At 41.7% G+C, this 15,658-nt stretch overlaps 1 protein-coding gene across 1 annotated transcript in view; it reads right to left on the bottom strand.

The window, feature by feature from the left end:
- Positions 1 to 15,658, bottom strand: part of WDPCP (WD repeat containing planar cell polarity effector) — a 278,021-nt gene that overhangs the window by 21,497 nt on the left and 240,866 nt on the right. The window contains exon 15 of the mRNA XM_073339528.2: positions 2,095 to 2,242. Coding sequence (XP_073195629.1) covers positions 2,095 to 2,242 — 148 coding nt within the window. The remainder of the gene's footprint in view (positions 1 to 2,094; positions 2,243 to 15,658) is intronic.

Genomic DNA, 15,658 nt, shown 5'->3' with positions numbered 1-15,658 from the left:
CCAGATCAGGCAGCCCTAGACCCACAGTCTAGTGATGGGCTTAGAGAACTTTGTGTTGGGGTCTTTTTACAACTCCTTTTTCACACCTTGGCTTCGGCTCAACATCTTGTTGCTGCCAGTACTTCTGTCTTTTCTGCACTACAGGCAAGGGAGGTTGCATTTTTGCAAACAAAAATAGGTATTTAAATATCATTTTGTTATAAATGCTCAGTACTCCAAAAACGCATGTATTCTTGGTACTCTCTCTGCACTCTCTGCGTCTGTATTGAATGTATCAAAACGTCCAATAGCTGCTGCTACTGTCCTAAGGTTTTCCTCTACTAGCATCCAAACATGGGTGCCTAATGTTAGGCAGCTAAATCTATGTTTAGGCTCAGATTTTGCAAAGACTTATATGTATGTCTAACTTCATACACTGTATTACTGATTCAGGACACCATTCCTGTTCAGCAAAGCACTTAAGGATGTTTTGTCTTGAAGTCAATGGCACATAAGCATTGCTTAAGTGCTTTGCAGGATCAGGGCCTAAGAGCTCCTCCCTGTGTGTAAAGCTAAGCACATGTGTAAAATTTTTCAAGACAAAGGTTTTGGGGACCTAAGTAAAAGTGGCCTAATTTTCAGAGATGCTGAAGTCACTGACTTCAGTAGCCAGTGTTCACCACCACAAAAACTCAAGCACTTTTACCTAAGTGTCTGAATGTAGATTTAAGAGCCTAAATTAATGCATCAAAGTTTAATTAAAATGCTGGTATTTTATTGTTCTCTTTCCTTCTCTTGAATTTTTACAATTGTTGGGAACAAAGGCCATGCCACTGAGCAACAGAATATCCTTTTCAGAATATCTTCTAGGAAAATGTTTAGATCTCTCTTCTGAAAGCCAAAAGAGTCGTCAAAATAATCTAAAAATCCTAGGCTGTAAGAAGACCAGCATTAAATATACATCAGGCAATTGCCTGCTTTCTCCCCTCACCCTACTCAGCATTGTTTCATTCAGTGTTGTGGAAAGGGGAGTTTTCCTCGACTGTGTAAGAAATCATAGAAATGTAGGGTTGAAAGGGACCTTGACAGGCCATTTAGTCCAGCTGCCCCTGTGCTGAGGCAGGACCAAGCAGACCGTAGACCATCCCTGACAGGTGTTTATTTCACCTGTTCTTAAAAATCTCCAATGATGGGGACTCCACAACCTCCCTTAGAAGCCTATTCCAGTGCTTAATGATCCTAATAGTTAGAAAGTTTTCCCTAATATGTAACCTAAATCTCTCTTGCTGCAGATTGAGCCTATTACCTCTTGGCCTATATTCTGTGGACATGGAGAACAGCGGATTAGTCCTCTTTATAACCGCCCTTAACATATTTGAAGACCATCAAGTCCCCCCTCAATCATCTTTTCTCAAGACTAAACATGCCCAATTGTTTTAACCTTTCCTCTGTCAGGTTTTCTAGACCTTTTTTGTTGCTCTCCTCTGGACTCTCTCCCATTTTTCCACATCTTTCCTAAAGTACAGGGTGATCAGATAGCAACTGTGAAAAAACGGGACAGGGGGTTGGGGGGTAATAGGCGCCTATATAAGAAAAAGTCCCCAAAAATGGGACTGTCCCTTTAAAAACAGGATGGATGGTCACCCTACTAAAGTGTGGCACCCAGAACTGGACATTACTCCAGCTGAGGCCTCACCAGTGCCAAGTAGAGCAGAACAATTACTTTACATGTCTCACATAAAAGTCTTCTGTTAACACACCCCAGAAAATTAGCAGTTTTCACAACTGCATCACCCTGTTGACTCATATTCAATTTGTGATCCACTATAACCCCCAGATCCTTTTCTGCAGTGCTATCAGCTGTGCATTTCATTTTTCCCTTCCTAAGCGTAGTACTTTGCATGTCTGTACTGAATTCCATCTTGTTGATTTCAGACCAATTTGCCAGTGTATCAAGGTCATTTTGAATTATAATACTGTCCTCCAAAGTACTTGCAACTCCTTCCAGGTTGGTACCATCTGCAAATTTTATAAGCATAGGAGTTACAGCACAAGTTGTAAAAGCTAAAATGCCTCTTTGCTATACTTACACCACATCCACTCAGCAAATCTCACCTGTTAGAACTGCTCTGTGCTGTGTGTCTGAAGTTTGAGCCAGAGGGAGGGAGGGCATCCTGAAATGTCTGTTCCTCTTGCGATATTAGAGATAGAGCGACAAAAGCTTCATCTGAAGAATCCTCTCTGTCTAAATGCCCCAAAAGAGCTGTTTAAAAATGATCAAGTTGTGATATTAGACTTTATTCATAACAAAGAACAAAACACAGTGGATTATCCTCAATTTGCTCTCATAATAAACAACTAGGATTCCTTCAAAACTTTCATGTAACACAGGAGACAAAATGTTCCCTCTTTATCAATCTGGTTTGCAATGCACATGGGAGAGTACACAGCAGTGGTTCTCAACCTATTTACCATTGTGGACCGCATCCAATACTATCTGTATGGCCCCAAGGATGTCACATGGGCCACAGCTCTGTGCTGACTGGGCCACAAGTGGCCCACAGGCCGCAGATTGAGAACTGCTGGCATACAGCCATTATCTACTGCAATAGTTTTCATTCAGCCCCAGGATGCTCTCAGCAACCTCTCTGACATCTAGATAATATTCCTATCCAGATAGATATACTTTTCTGATTCATGAGAAACTTCATATTTGTGTAAATTTTCACCCTTAATTGATCTCTGAAAACATTTTCTAGTCACTAGCTACCTGGTATCAGAAACACCCTAAGAGTTTACAGAGGAAGAGTTTTGTGAATAAAGAGACATGGCCCAATCTAAATTATCTGTCAAAAATCAATGGTCTAAGGGGCTGACACAGATTGTGTTCCATCTGAGCATTTCACTACAGCTACACTGATCAACATTTATGAACTGCCTAATCTTTCCCCTCTACATCTTTAAAAGAGATTAAAACAAAGTTATAACATTTTCCCTACTATTTTTGTTTCACTTAATTTCAGTTTACAAGAGAGACAACACAGACGTTAGGATCCTGAAAATAGACTGATTTTACCATCTTTTAGCATATCAAAAGGCTTAATTGTTTGAAAAGTACCCAAACCATCTAAAAGATGTAGAAAAATTGCATACTGTAGGTGTGACACTTAAAAAAACCCCAAAAAACAAAAAAAGGAAGCATAATCAAACCCTAGTCTAGCAGACTATGGATTAAGGAAAAATCCTGTTACAGATAAAGACTTTAAAAGGTTTTTCTCAAAACCGTAAGACCTTTTGCTTTTTTTCCCTTTAAATCCTGTTTTTCCCCCTTGTTCTCTACCTCCCTGAATCCTGTATTTCCTAATCTGCACAATACCCATGGTAACACCACGGGCAGTGGAAAGAACATAATGCTACTGCAAGCGTTACCACACTGCTGTAGTTTACATTTTGGCCAGAGACCCAGAAGTGCTCACCAGCTTAGGAGGGCAAAGTCACTTGGGTTTCTGACCCTTCAGTTTCTAAAGGGCTAACTCCCCAAGATTTATTATTTTTCACGCTGTTCACATGTGAGATGAAAATGGAGAGAACAAGACAAACAAGAGTAAACTAGCTTATTTACAGTACCCATAACTAGAATGCTCTGGCTGCACTACCCTCACAGATCCACACCCATGGAATTGTGCAGGCAGGGAACCATGAAAAGGAATTAGCTTAGTAAGGGGCCACATGCCTCGATGCATGCGCATAACAGTTCCTAGACAGACTCTATTAAAGAAGAGCCGTTGATCTCACTCTAAGTTTCTGTCCATCTGTCTGGAATAAAAACTCCAAAGAGAAGCCGTGAAAGAGGGAGAGTGAGCATGTTTCTATGGAGGCAATATACTATATCTGGAAAATTCAAATTCCTGGTAAGTAAACTAGAATTTCTTCTGCTTAAATCGGTCTCCAGAGAGCCCCATTCTTCAAAACTAATTAGTAGTAACCACTTAAGAGAAAGAGAGGGGCTGAGCAATGAAGTTAACTAAACAGGGACTGCAGAAATATTTTTTTAAGTGTCTAGAGACCTCAAGGTAGTGGCCTAAACATATGCAATAAAAGGAACTTTTTGCTTAGGAATTTTGCTTAGGCAGGTCTCAGAAGCCACCCTAATTTCAGTAGACTAAACTGTAAGACCCTTTGGTAATGAACTGTATTTCTCGGAGCTGTTTTCGAAGCACTGTCCTATCCACTTTCAGTGTATCTGGCCTGCAAGTGATCCTGTTTTTCAGCTCTGAAGCAGAGATGAGCTACCAACATTCCAGTTCTCACAATATAAAAAATGGCAGGTTTCAGAGTAACAGCCGTGTTAGTCTGTATTCGCAAAAAGAAAAGGAGTACTTGTGGCACCTTAGCGACTAACCAATTTATTTGAGCATAAGCTTTCGTGAGCTACAGCTCACTTCATCGGATGCATACTGTGGAAACTGCAGAAGACATTATATATACAGAGACCATGAAACAATACCTCCTCCCACCCCACTCTCCTGCTGGTAATAGCTTATCTAAAGTAATCACTCTCCTTACAATGTGTATGATAATCAAGTTGGGCCATTTCCAGCACTAATTTAGGTTTTCTCCCCCCACCCCTCCCCCGCCATGTACATTGGTCAAACTGGACAGTCTCTACGTAAAAGAATAAATGGACACAAATCAGATGTCAAGAATTATAACATTCATAAACCAATTGGAGAACACTTCAATCTCTCTGGTCATGCGATTACAGACATGAAAGTTGCGATATTACAATAAAAAAACTTCAAATCCAGACTCCAGCGAGAGACTGTTGAATTGGAATTCATTTGCAAATTGGATACAATTAACTTAGGCTTGAATAGAGACTGGGAGTGGCTAAGTCATTATGCAAGGTAACCTATTTCCCCTTGTTTTTTCCTACCCCCCCACAGACCTTCTTGTTAAACCCTGGATTTGTGCTGGAAATGGCCCACCTTGATTATCATACACATTGTAAGGAGAGTGGTCACTTTAGATAAGCTATTACCAACAGGAGAGTGGGTTTGTGTGTGTGGGAAACCTGAATTTGTGCTGGAAATGGCCCAACTTGATTATCATACACATTGTAAGGAGAGTGATCACTTTAGATAAGCTATTACCAGCAGGAGAGTGGGGTGGGGGGAGGTATTTTTTCATGCTTTGTGTGTATAAAAAGATCTTCTACACTTTCCACAGTATGCATCCGATGAAGTGAGCTGTAGCTCACGAAAGCTTATGCTCAAATAAATTGGTTAGTCTCTAAGGTGCCACAAGTACTCCTTTTCTTTTTGTGAATATAAAAAATGAGAGCTCGATTCAGAGACTCATCTAAACTGGTTTAATTTATACCTTCTTGTTATGCCAAGCTGCAATATGTAACTCACACCTACTTAGACTTCCAGAGGTCTGGTCTACACTAGAATTGTACATTAGTATAGCCATGAAAAACCCATATCCCTGAGAGACGTACCTGTACCGCCCTAACCCCCAGTGTAGACAGTGTTAGGTTGATGGGAGAATTCTTCCATCGACCTAGCTCCTGCCTCTCGGGGAGGAGGAGTACTTACGCTGATGGGAGAACCCCGTCTGTTGACATAGGTAGTGTCAACACTGAGGTGCTGCAGCGATGAAGTTGCACTTCTGTAGTGTTTTAAGTGTGGACAAGTCCTTAGTCATATCCACGTAACAATACATAACTTTCCCTGCCTCCTCTTGCACATCACTTCTGAATTAGGCTATATCTTCACTGCAATGTAAGCCCAGGATTCACACTCCGCTTAAGCCTAACCCCCTTCCATCTACACGCAAATCTACATGTACAAATCTACAATCTACGGGCCTCAGGGTTCAAGCCCTATTGCTTTGCACTGTAGATGCAGCCCCTCTTGACTTGTGCTCTGGCAGTTTGCCAAAAGTGTTCCACAATCTCTTGAGCTGACTTTCTTTGTCCTCTGGACAGTCAAGTTTGGAAGACAGTCAGGTTTTTCCCACCACGAACAAAGGGCTCAAGCAGACATTTTGGGAGGGTGCTAGAAAGTCTGGGATATGGGTGGTTATTATCCCAGCTCGCCTATTTCAGTGTAGGTGCTGGAGCACCAGACTGGGACCTAGGGTTCAACAGTTCCTAACCTGGGGTTACAAATGAGAGTAGATGCTCAAGCCCAAGTTAACACACTCAGGGTGCGCTACCTTGCGTTGTACTAACCCTGGGCTTTCATTGCATTGTGGGCATACCCACCAAGTAACCAGATATTAGACTCTAAGGGAGTCTCATTTGGGTTAACTCACATAGCGGTATACCAGAAAAGTAGTGTATCACTAAAAAAGCCATTAACAGGAAGATTGTGATCCTGGGCAATCCTGTATTCACAACCGAAAAACATTACTGCAATAATATTTGTACAAAATATGATGTGTGAGGTATATGAAAGCTAATAACATGAGTTATTAGTATAATGTAGATGTTAATGTTATACAGTATATAAAGTTATGAATTCCCTCTGTATGATGTTACTAGAACATGTTTAAGACCAGACAGCCTCGCTTAGGTAAAGGCAATAAACAGATCTGACCTACACAAAGGAATGTGGGTTTACCTCAGTTTAAGCATTAGTAGTAAACAAAGTCATTGAGCTAAACCTGTGGGGGTTATCCTGATCCTGAGCTCGAGAGACAGAGCAGTAACATGGTTCCTGCACTCCAGAGAGAGACAGAAGACTGAATTCTCAAGAGGCATTCCTAACCTGTGAAATAGACATCCCTTTGGGACTATAAGGAACAGCGAGAGACTCAGTTTTTACTCTTCAGTTTAGGAGAAGAAACTAAGCGATTTGATCTGTGTAATGGATCCTGGCCAGATCAGCCAGCAAAAAGCTGGTAAGGAGAGAGAGAGAGAGAGAGAAAGAGAAAACCACCTTGAACAAAGACTGTATCTTGCTAGATGAAGTTTTAGACTTTTAGATGCATGTTTTCACTTTTATTTGCTTGTAACCATCCCTACCTTTCTACTTGGTTTCACTTAATCCACACGCTTTTGGTGGTTAATTTGTTTTGCTGTCAGTGCTGGGTATGTCCAGTAAAGTATGTGCTTCCAGACAGCTAACAGGTTGGAGTGTTTTTCTGTCTCTGTAAAGGCAGCAAACTGAACATTTATCTGGGAGGGTCCAGTGTGAAGGACTGGTCCCTTCAGTCAGATGATTTTGAGATGCATTCAGGGCTGGAAGGGTCCAAGGTCAGCCTGCATGGAGTAATTTGGCTGGGCAAAGCCAGGGTAAGGTTTGTGGGCTGCTGGAAGGCTGTTGGGGGTCACAGTTTTGGACCAAAGCTGCACAGCCACAAGACACCCAGTGTTACAAGGTAGACTGTGACCAAACCCCCTTACTAGCCTGGGTGAACCCCAAAACATCTCAGTTGATCCTTTACATTGTTTCAACGTAGTTAACGTTTGTCCTAGGGAAGGGATTGAACTGTGCTGTAACAAAGAGGCATAAGTGGGCCGAAGCCTGGGACATGTCTGGTTATGTGATCTGGTGACAACACAGGTAGGTCACATACAAATTAAAATGTGTTGTGACTCGCTCAGGGGACAGTGGTGCTGTAACCACATCTGCTAACCTGGATATTTTTGTAGTGTAGGCAGGCCCTTAGTTATACTAGTTTACACATCATTAAATGGGTGTGACAAGGTCTAATGGAGTCTAACTAAGAGTAAGGGAATCTACCATCTACCAATTTACACATCCCCTCTGAATTTGGCCCTATAAGTTCTGGGGAACTAACTTGCCCTTAGGAATGCTAATGAGTTTTGGCACTTTCACATCTAGGTAACAATTTAAATCCAACCCAGGATCTGTGTCCAGAAGTTAATTGTATCTGATGGTTATTCAGTGCTTAGTGTGAAATGAATTAATAGTTTCAATCTAGTTCCTAATGGATGAGAGACCACAGTATTATTACCATAATCACAAAACCAGCATCACACGTTCTCAGTATTATTACCATAATCTCAAAACCAGCATCACACATTGCACCAAGTCATATCCTTGCTGGTAATATAGAGCAGAGGCTAGAGACTTGAATGGGTCTATGTGATGTTTCTTATCTCTAAAGGTGGTCCCTTCAAAACAAGCTAACAGGGAGCAAGGGAAAGCTTGTACATGCTATCTCTTTTCTGTGGATAAATATTGGCATTCTGGCACTTTTCATGATCGCTAAATTCATTACAAAAATTAAAAATACTCACCAAAGTCCATTCACATGTAACTTGTAGATATTATTTTATCAGAACATGCACAGGTTGATCCCTTTTTTACTTTTTTTAAGTAAAACTTTAAAGTTTTTTTACTTTTAGGACAGAGAGGGAATTTCTTAATGCAAAACAAAAACCCCATGGACATGACAATTGCCCCAAAGGCTCTCTAGAGGTACTAGTGGCTTCTTCCACTATAGGTGGAACGAAAGAAGGAAGAAAGACCTTTGTGTATTTTGGAGGTGGAGGAGCAGGAGAAAACATGATGGTCCATACTGTCCCAATGCTATTCCTGATAAGAGGACCTAGTGCTACAGTATGACAGGATATATTCAGGAGAAGGCCAACAGCAGCTCAAAACCATGAGAATCAATTGCTATAAGATCTTTGGACTGAAGAAATATAAATCTTCACTATGGATCCTTGGGTTTCTGTTTCTCATGGGCACAGATTTAATTTTAATTTATTGAAGCATTTTTCCTTAGACATTCTTTAACAATTACTTTTTCCTACATCTAATTTAAATAACAGATCTAGCCAAAATGGCACTAATAGAGTAGAGATGGGCTGAGGGGATGGTTCATATCTGGATTAGGTTTAGGATAGGACTCAGGGATAAATCAGGACTTGGTCTATTGGTACTGGAAGGCTCAGAAGGAGGTCACCCAAGATTTCACCCCTAGATAATGAAAACCTTTCAAGGTAATGTGTAGTCTTGGTTACAAAATAGGCCCGTTCCAGGTTTGGATCTTGGACTCTGCAGTTTGCTGAGTTCAGATCTGGGGATTTGAATTTGAATTTCCACAAAATTTGAAAGACGTCAGAAATAAGTTTCTGGCTTTGCCTCTTCTCTTTGAGAGAGTGAAAAGTTTCATGTTTAAAGGAGTTATTTTTCACCTCAAAGGCTATGAGAACTTATATCTTGCTAAATGTACAAAGATCACATTTGTCTAGATAACAGGATAATATTATTTGATGGTAATATACTCTTAGATTAAAGCAATGTGCTCAAGGAATCCATATGTATGAGTATGCCCTCCTCCTAAAATTTGCTGGCAGCTGTGATTGTAACATCTAGCACCTGGCTGGAAGAGCCAAAGATAGTTCTGTATTAGCCCATTGACAGATTTTCATATTATTCAGCCAGAAGGGCATTCTGAGAAGACTTCATGCAATAGTGATGGAACTCACACTCCTTCCCTGGTGGTGACATTATGAATTATTACTTAAATGCACCTATTCTCTATTGGCTCTGTGCCTGCAAATAAAAAAAAAAAAATCCATTCTCAAGTCTCCTCCACAGGCCTTTCAGAGATAAAATACATCTCAAGACATGCAATCACATGGCAGAATGAAAATCTTATTTTAATATTGTTTGCAAAACTGACAGATCTACTTAACAGAAGCCATTAAAATATTTACAAAGTAGCAGCTGCTCTTGTAAAAATACAGCTTTTTTTGGCATGAAAAATAAACTAGTTGATAAGTGCAAGATAAGCCATTTGATGTCTTCTTTGTGTGCTCTGCATGGTATGCTCAGCCAATTCGGTACAATCTGATGTTTACAGAGCAATCGTAATGTACGACCTCCTTAGGCAACAGGGACACAAGAAGCCTTTAAAACGCTGAAGCAAGCATTTAATCAGAACTCTTCATGCTGATCTTTGAAAAATTCAATAAGTTCAAAAAAAATGTAACTCCTTCTAAAGATAAAATATCAGTTTTTTTTGCTTCAGGAGTTGCAAATATATACCAATGAACTCCCAGTGAACCAGACAGACTTCAGCCACTGCTATTTAAAAGAGTAAGCCATATGTTGCTCAGAAAGAAACAATGCAAGCACTCAAACAATGTAAGTACTTAGGCCAATTGAGTAGTTACTGTGATATAATAGCTCAACTAGTCAAAACATATCCCCTTCTTTTGGTACATTTAACCAAATTATCTTTTCACGTGGCTAGCTAGTTTCATGTGAATAATACATTTCTTTATTTTACACGCTTGTTTCATATTGAAATCAAGATTTTACATATTTTCCTAAAAAGATAAAGGAAATAGTTACATGCAAGTAATTACTGCAGAAGTGTAAATAATATGGAGGATGACCATATCTGTGTAACACAGCTGTTCCACCTTGATTCTATTGTTTCTATCACATCTTAGATGATGTGAGGATATGCATAAAGTCCATGGGTGACATTCTGGCCCCACTGAAGTTAAAGGGAGTTTTGCCACTGACTTCACTGGAGCCAGGATTTCACCCTGTATGTGTGCGGTGTGGTTTTTTTGTTAATTAATCACACACATTTATAGTGCTCATCACCTTAAAGCTATTTACTAAGTTCAATTAAAAACACAAAATATGCTGAAAACAGAGAGCATCTACTTGACTACCCTAGAACCTTGCTAACTTAAAAAGCTGTTTCCCAAGGGACTGCCCAGGACGTACCAATAGCACAGAAAAGCCAGACCAAAGAGGCATGTCCTACAATGTGAGCCAAGTATGACAAGATCAGGCTCTGACGGACTGCCAGCTGGAGAAAATTCGGCAGGCAGGGATCTGCCATTGCAATGCCCTCCCCTGCAGTCACTTTGACTCCAAGCTTATGAGCAGTCTCCTGGCACTAAAAAGGCCTGCATTTTCAGCTTTACGTTTGATAAGTCTTCTGAAGCATGTGATCTAATCATCTTGATCACAAGCAGATATACATCTATATATGGTGGTGACACATGCGATAAGCGGTCCTGTCATGGGATAACATGATCAATATAATACCATTATTGTTTAGTAATTATAGCAGGGGATAGGCTTGCAGGACTTCTGGGTTTTATACCTAACTCCTCTATCGACTAGACAATTTTTCTTACTCATAAATGGTATTTCGTTGGTGGACAAAGTTAATCTGTAACTTGATGGGATATAACTAGCAGTCCCACAAGGCTGTCAGGGAAAAGCAACTTTTGAGCATGGAGGATAGAACTGTTTGGCAAAATGCTGGATCAGTAGAGGTGGAAGTGCACACTCTATAGTGTCTTAGTGAAAGTATACATGGAAGACTGGATTATTCTGTTTTTGTTTTGGTTCTTATATCAGGCTCATCACTACTGTATCTAAGGGCTTGTTTTCACTACTGCGCTACATTGGTGCCATTGCAGTGGTGCAACTGTGCCGATGTGGCAAGTCTGCTGAAGATGCGCTATGTTGACGGAAGAGTGTTCTCTCATCGATGCAATTACTCCACCTCAATGAGAGGGGGAAGCTATGTCGGTGGGGGAGTCTCCCACTGACATAGTGTGGTGTAGACAGTGCTTTAGTCGATATAACTTACGTCGCTCTGGGGTGTGTTTTTTTTCACATCCCTGAGCAATGCAAGTTACATAGACTTAAATGGTATTCTAGACAAGCCCTAAGTCATAGTAGATTGCAAACTTCCCTTTATTGCTATTCTAGGGAAGCATTACCTTTCTTGGGGTATGTCTACACTTACTGGGGATCGACACTGCAGCGATCAATGCACTGGGGGTCAACTTAGCGGGTCTAATGAAGACCTGCTAAATCAACTGCAGATCACTCTCCTGTTGACTCTGGTACTCCACCGGAATGAGAAGCATAAGGTAAGTCAATGGGAGAGTTTCTCCTGTTGACCCAGTGCAGTGTAGACACTGCAGTAAGTTGACCTAACCTACATCGACTCTAGCTACATTATTTACGTAGCTGGACTTGCATAACTTAGGCTGACTTACCCCCTGTAAAGGTTACTTCCCCACTCTGAACTCTAGGGTACAGATGTGGGGACCTGCATGAAAACCTCCTAAGCTTACTTTTACCAGCTTAGGTTAAAACTTCCCCAAGGTACAAACTATTTTACCTTTTGCCCTTGGACTTTTGCTGCCACCACCAAACGTCTAACAGGGATATAATTGGGAAACAGCCTGTTTGGAAACGTCTTTTCCCCCCAAAATCCTCCCAAATCTTACACCCCCTTTCCTGGGGAAGGTTTGATAAAAATCCTCACCAATTTGCATAGGTGAACACAGACCCAAACCCTTGGATCTTAAGAACAATGAAAAAAGCATTCAGATTCTTAAAAAGAATTTTACTAGAGGAAAAAGTAAAAAGAATCACCTCTGTAAAATCAGGATGGTAAATACCTTACAGGGTAATCAGATTCAAAACAGAGAATCCCTCTAGGCAAAACCTTAAGTTACAAAAAGACACAAAAACAGGAATCTACATTCCATTCAGCACAGCTTCTTTTCTCAGCCATTTAAAGGAATCAGAATCTAACACACATCTAGCTAGATTACTTACTAAGTTCTAAGACTCCATTCCTGTTCTGTTCCCGGCAAAAGCATCACACAGACAGACAGAGAGAGTGGCTTTGTTTCTCCCTCCCCCCAGCTTTTTAAAGTATCTTGTCTCCTCATTGGTCATTTTGGTCAGGTGCTTATCCTAGCTTCTTAACCCTTTACAGGTGAAAGGGTTTTTCCTCTGGCCATGAGGGATTTTAAAGGTGTTTACCCTTCCCTTTATATTTATGACACCCCCGTAGTGTAGACCAGGCCTTAGCCAAGGAGCAGAATTGCTATCAGCACTGACAGTCCTGAAACCAAACAGCTATCCATGCAAGCATGGAAAGCTGATATTGCTGCCAGGTGAACCTTGACCGAGGAAACTGCTAAGCCTTGTTCTTACACCACAGCTATGTTTTACCTCAACAGGCAGGGAGGAGCTTGCTTACCCTTCTTTTTCAGGAAACTGTGCAGTTTCAGGTGCAACAGATAGTTAAGTATGCGCTGGATGGATTAATGCATCAGCAAGACTCTGGTTTAACAAGCATAGACAGAGAACCACTTCCACTTTGACAGGCAGGGGCCCTGATAGAGGGCTTTCTGCTACTTAGTAAGAACCTCAGAATGGCCAGACTGGGTCAGACCAATGGTCCATCTAGCCCAATATCCTGTCTCCTGACAGTGGCCAATGCCAGGTGCTTCAGAGGAAATGGACAGAACTGGGCAATCATCAAGTGATCCATCCCCTGTTGCCCAGTCCAACTTCCCGCAGTTGGTGGCTAGGGACAACCAAAGCATGGGGTTGCATCCCTGCCCATCTTTGCTAATATCCATTAATGTACATATCTTCCATGAACTTATCTAATTCTTTTTTGTACCCCATTATAGTTTTGGCCTTCACAACATCCCCTGACAATGAGTTCCACAGGTTGAGTCTGTGTTGTGTGAAGACTTGGTGAACTTGCTCTAAGCAAGCTTGTTTACTGAGATTTAGCCATGGATCTTCCAGGCTGTTAGATGAAAGGATTGTAGGTTTGGGTGGAGCAGCCAACCGTGGTCTTAGGAGATCAGGTCTGAGTGTAGTGGGAGTGAGAATGGAAATGCCACCGAGAGGACCAGTAGAGAACCACTCTTGGTGGGGCCAGGCTGGGGCTATTAATATAATTTAAGTGCTGTCCCACTTGATTTTTAGTAGCAGTCTGTGTAGGAGAGGTATGGGGGAAAAGCATAGCTAAGCTTTTCTGCCCAGGATAGCAGGAAGGCATCTGTGATTGAACCTGGACTGTGGTCTTTCAGGGAGCAGAACTGGTAACATTTTCTGTTGGACCTGTTTGCAAATAGATCTATTTGGGGAGCCCGCCCACTGCTAGAAAATACATCTGGCTTCATCTGGGCACAGAGACCTCTCGTAGTGACTCAGAAATGACCGGCTCAGGTGGTCGGTTAGCTCATTCCGCACCCCTGGAAGGTAAGAGGCCTTGAGGTTAACTGAATTGCTTCCTGAAAAAGGAGGGATAAGTGAGATCTTCCCTGCCTGTCGAGGTAAAACATAGCTGTGATGTCTGTAAGAACAAACAGGTTTCTCCCCCCGATATGAGGTGGGAAAGCCTGACAGGCAAGATGGACCAATGTCAGAGAACTCAGGGTGATATGAAGAGAGAGCTCCCACGATGACCAAAGACCCTGTGTTAGGAGGGGCTCGAGGTGAGCTCCCCACCCTAGAGCAGACATGTCTGAGATCCGAGTCATTGACAGTTAAGGGCGATGAAGGGAATGCCCACACAAACATTGGGAGGATCCAACCACCAGTTTAGGGAAATTAGAACTCATGCAGGTACAATGAGCACAATGTCCAGTTGAAGATGGCTTGGTGAGTACACTGAGGTCAGCCATGTCCGGAGCCTCACATATTGTACTACATATGTGCATGAGGCGATGTGGCCTACGAGCCTCATAAAGTTTCAGGCTGTTGCGATGGGTGAAACTTGAGGACAAATTGAAGAAAGTAGAAGAGAAGAGCAACAAAAATGATTAAAGGTGTAGAAAACATGATCTATGAGGGAAGATTGAAAAAACTGTGTGTGTTTTAGTCTGGAGAAGAGAAGACTGAGAGGAGATATGATAACAGTTTTCAAGTACAAGGAATAGGGAGAAACATTATTTTCCTTAACTTTTGAGGATAGGACAAGAAGCAATGGGCTTAAACTGCAGAATGAGTGGGTTAGGTTGGACATTAGGAAAATCTTCCTAGCTGTCAGGGTGGTTAAGCACTAAAATAAATTGCCCAGGGGGGTTGTTGGATCTCCATTATTTGAGATCTTTAAGAGCGGGTTAGACAAACACCTGTCAGGGATGGTCAATAATACTTAGTCCAGCCATGAGTGCAGGGGACTGGACTAGATGACCTCTCGATGGCCCTTCCAGTCCTGTATTTCTATGTCACTAGAGACCAGATAGATTGGAATCTTGACTCTGAGAGGAATGCTCTGGTCTGGCTAGAGTCCAGCACCACCCCTATAAACTCTCTCCTCTGTTCCAAACAAAGAGTAGACTTGTCTGCATTGATCAATAGGGCTAGGGCCTTGAATGCTGACTGAATGAGTCAAACACTGGATATAATCTGGGCTTTGGACCGTCTCTTGACTAGCCAGTCATTGAGGTAAAGGTAGATCTGCACTCCTAGTTTCCTCAGAAATGCTACTACCACAACCATATATTTCATGAACATTTGAGGAGTTGCAGAGAGGCCGAATGGAAGCACTGTGAACTGGTAACGTTCCAGCTTCACTACAAACCTGAGGAATTTTCTGTGCCCTCACGGTATTGGCAATGAAAGTAGGCAGCTCTTAAATCCAAGGTCCAGAGAGAGGATGATGGATGCCAGAGTGACCATGCAGAACTTTATCTTTTGAGTCAGTTGTTGAGCTGTTTCAGGTCTAGGACAAGTCTGAAACCTGCCTTTGCTTTTGGGATTAGGAAATAACAGGAGTGGAAACCCTTCCCTTTTAAATTCTGTGGAATGTCCTCTATGGCTCCCAAATGAAGGAAAGACTGAATCTCCTGACCCAGAAGTTCTTCGTGAGAGGGGTCCCTGAAGAAGGACGG

Source organism: Lepidochelys kempii, chromosome 3 (assembly GCF_965140285.1).
Source record: "Lepidochelys kempii isolate rLepKem1 chromosome 3, rLepKem1.hap1, whole genome shotgun sequence".
In the NCBI taxonomy this organism is placed as follows: domain Eukaryota; kingdom Metazoa; phylum Chordata; order Testudines; family Cheloniidae; genus Lepidochelys; species Lepidochelys kempii.
Note: the sequence above shows the minus strand (reverse complement) of the source record. Positions and strands in the feature narration are given on the sequence as shown.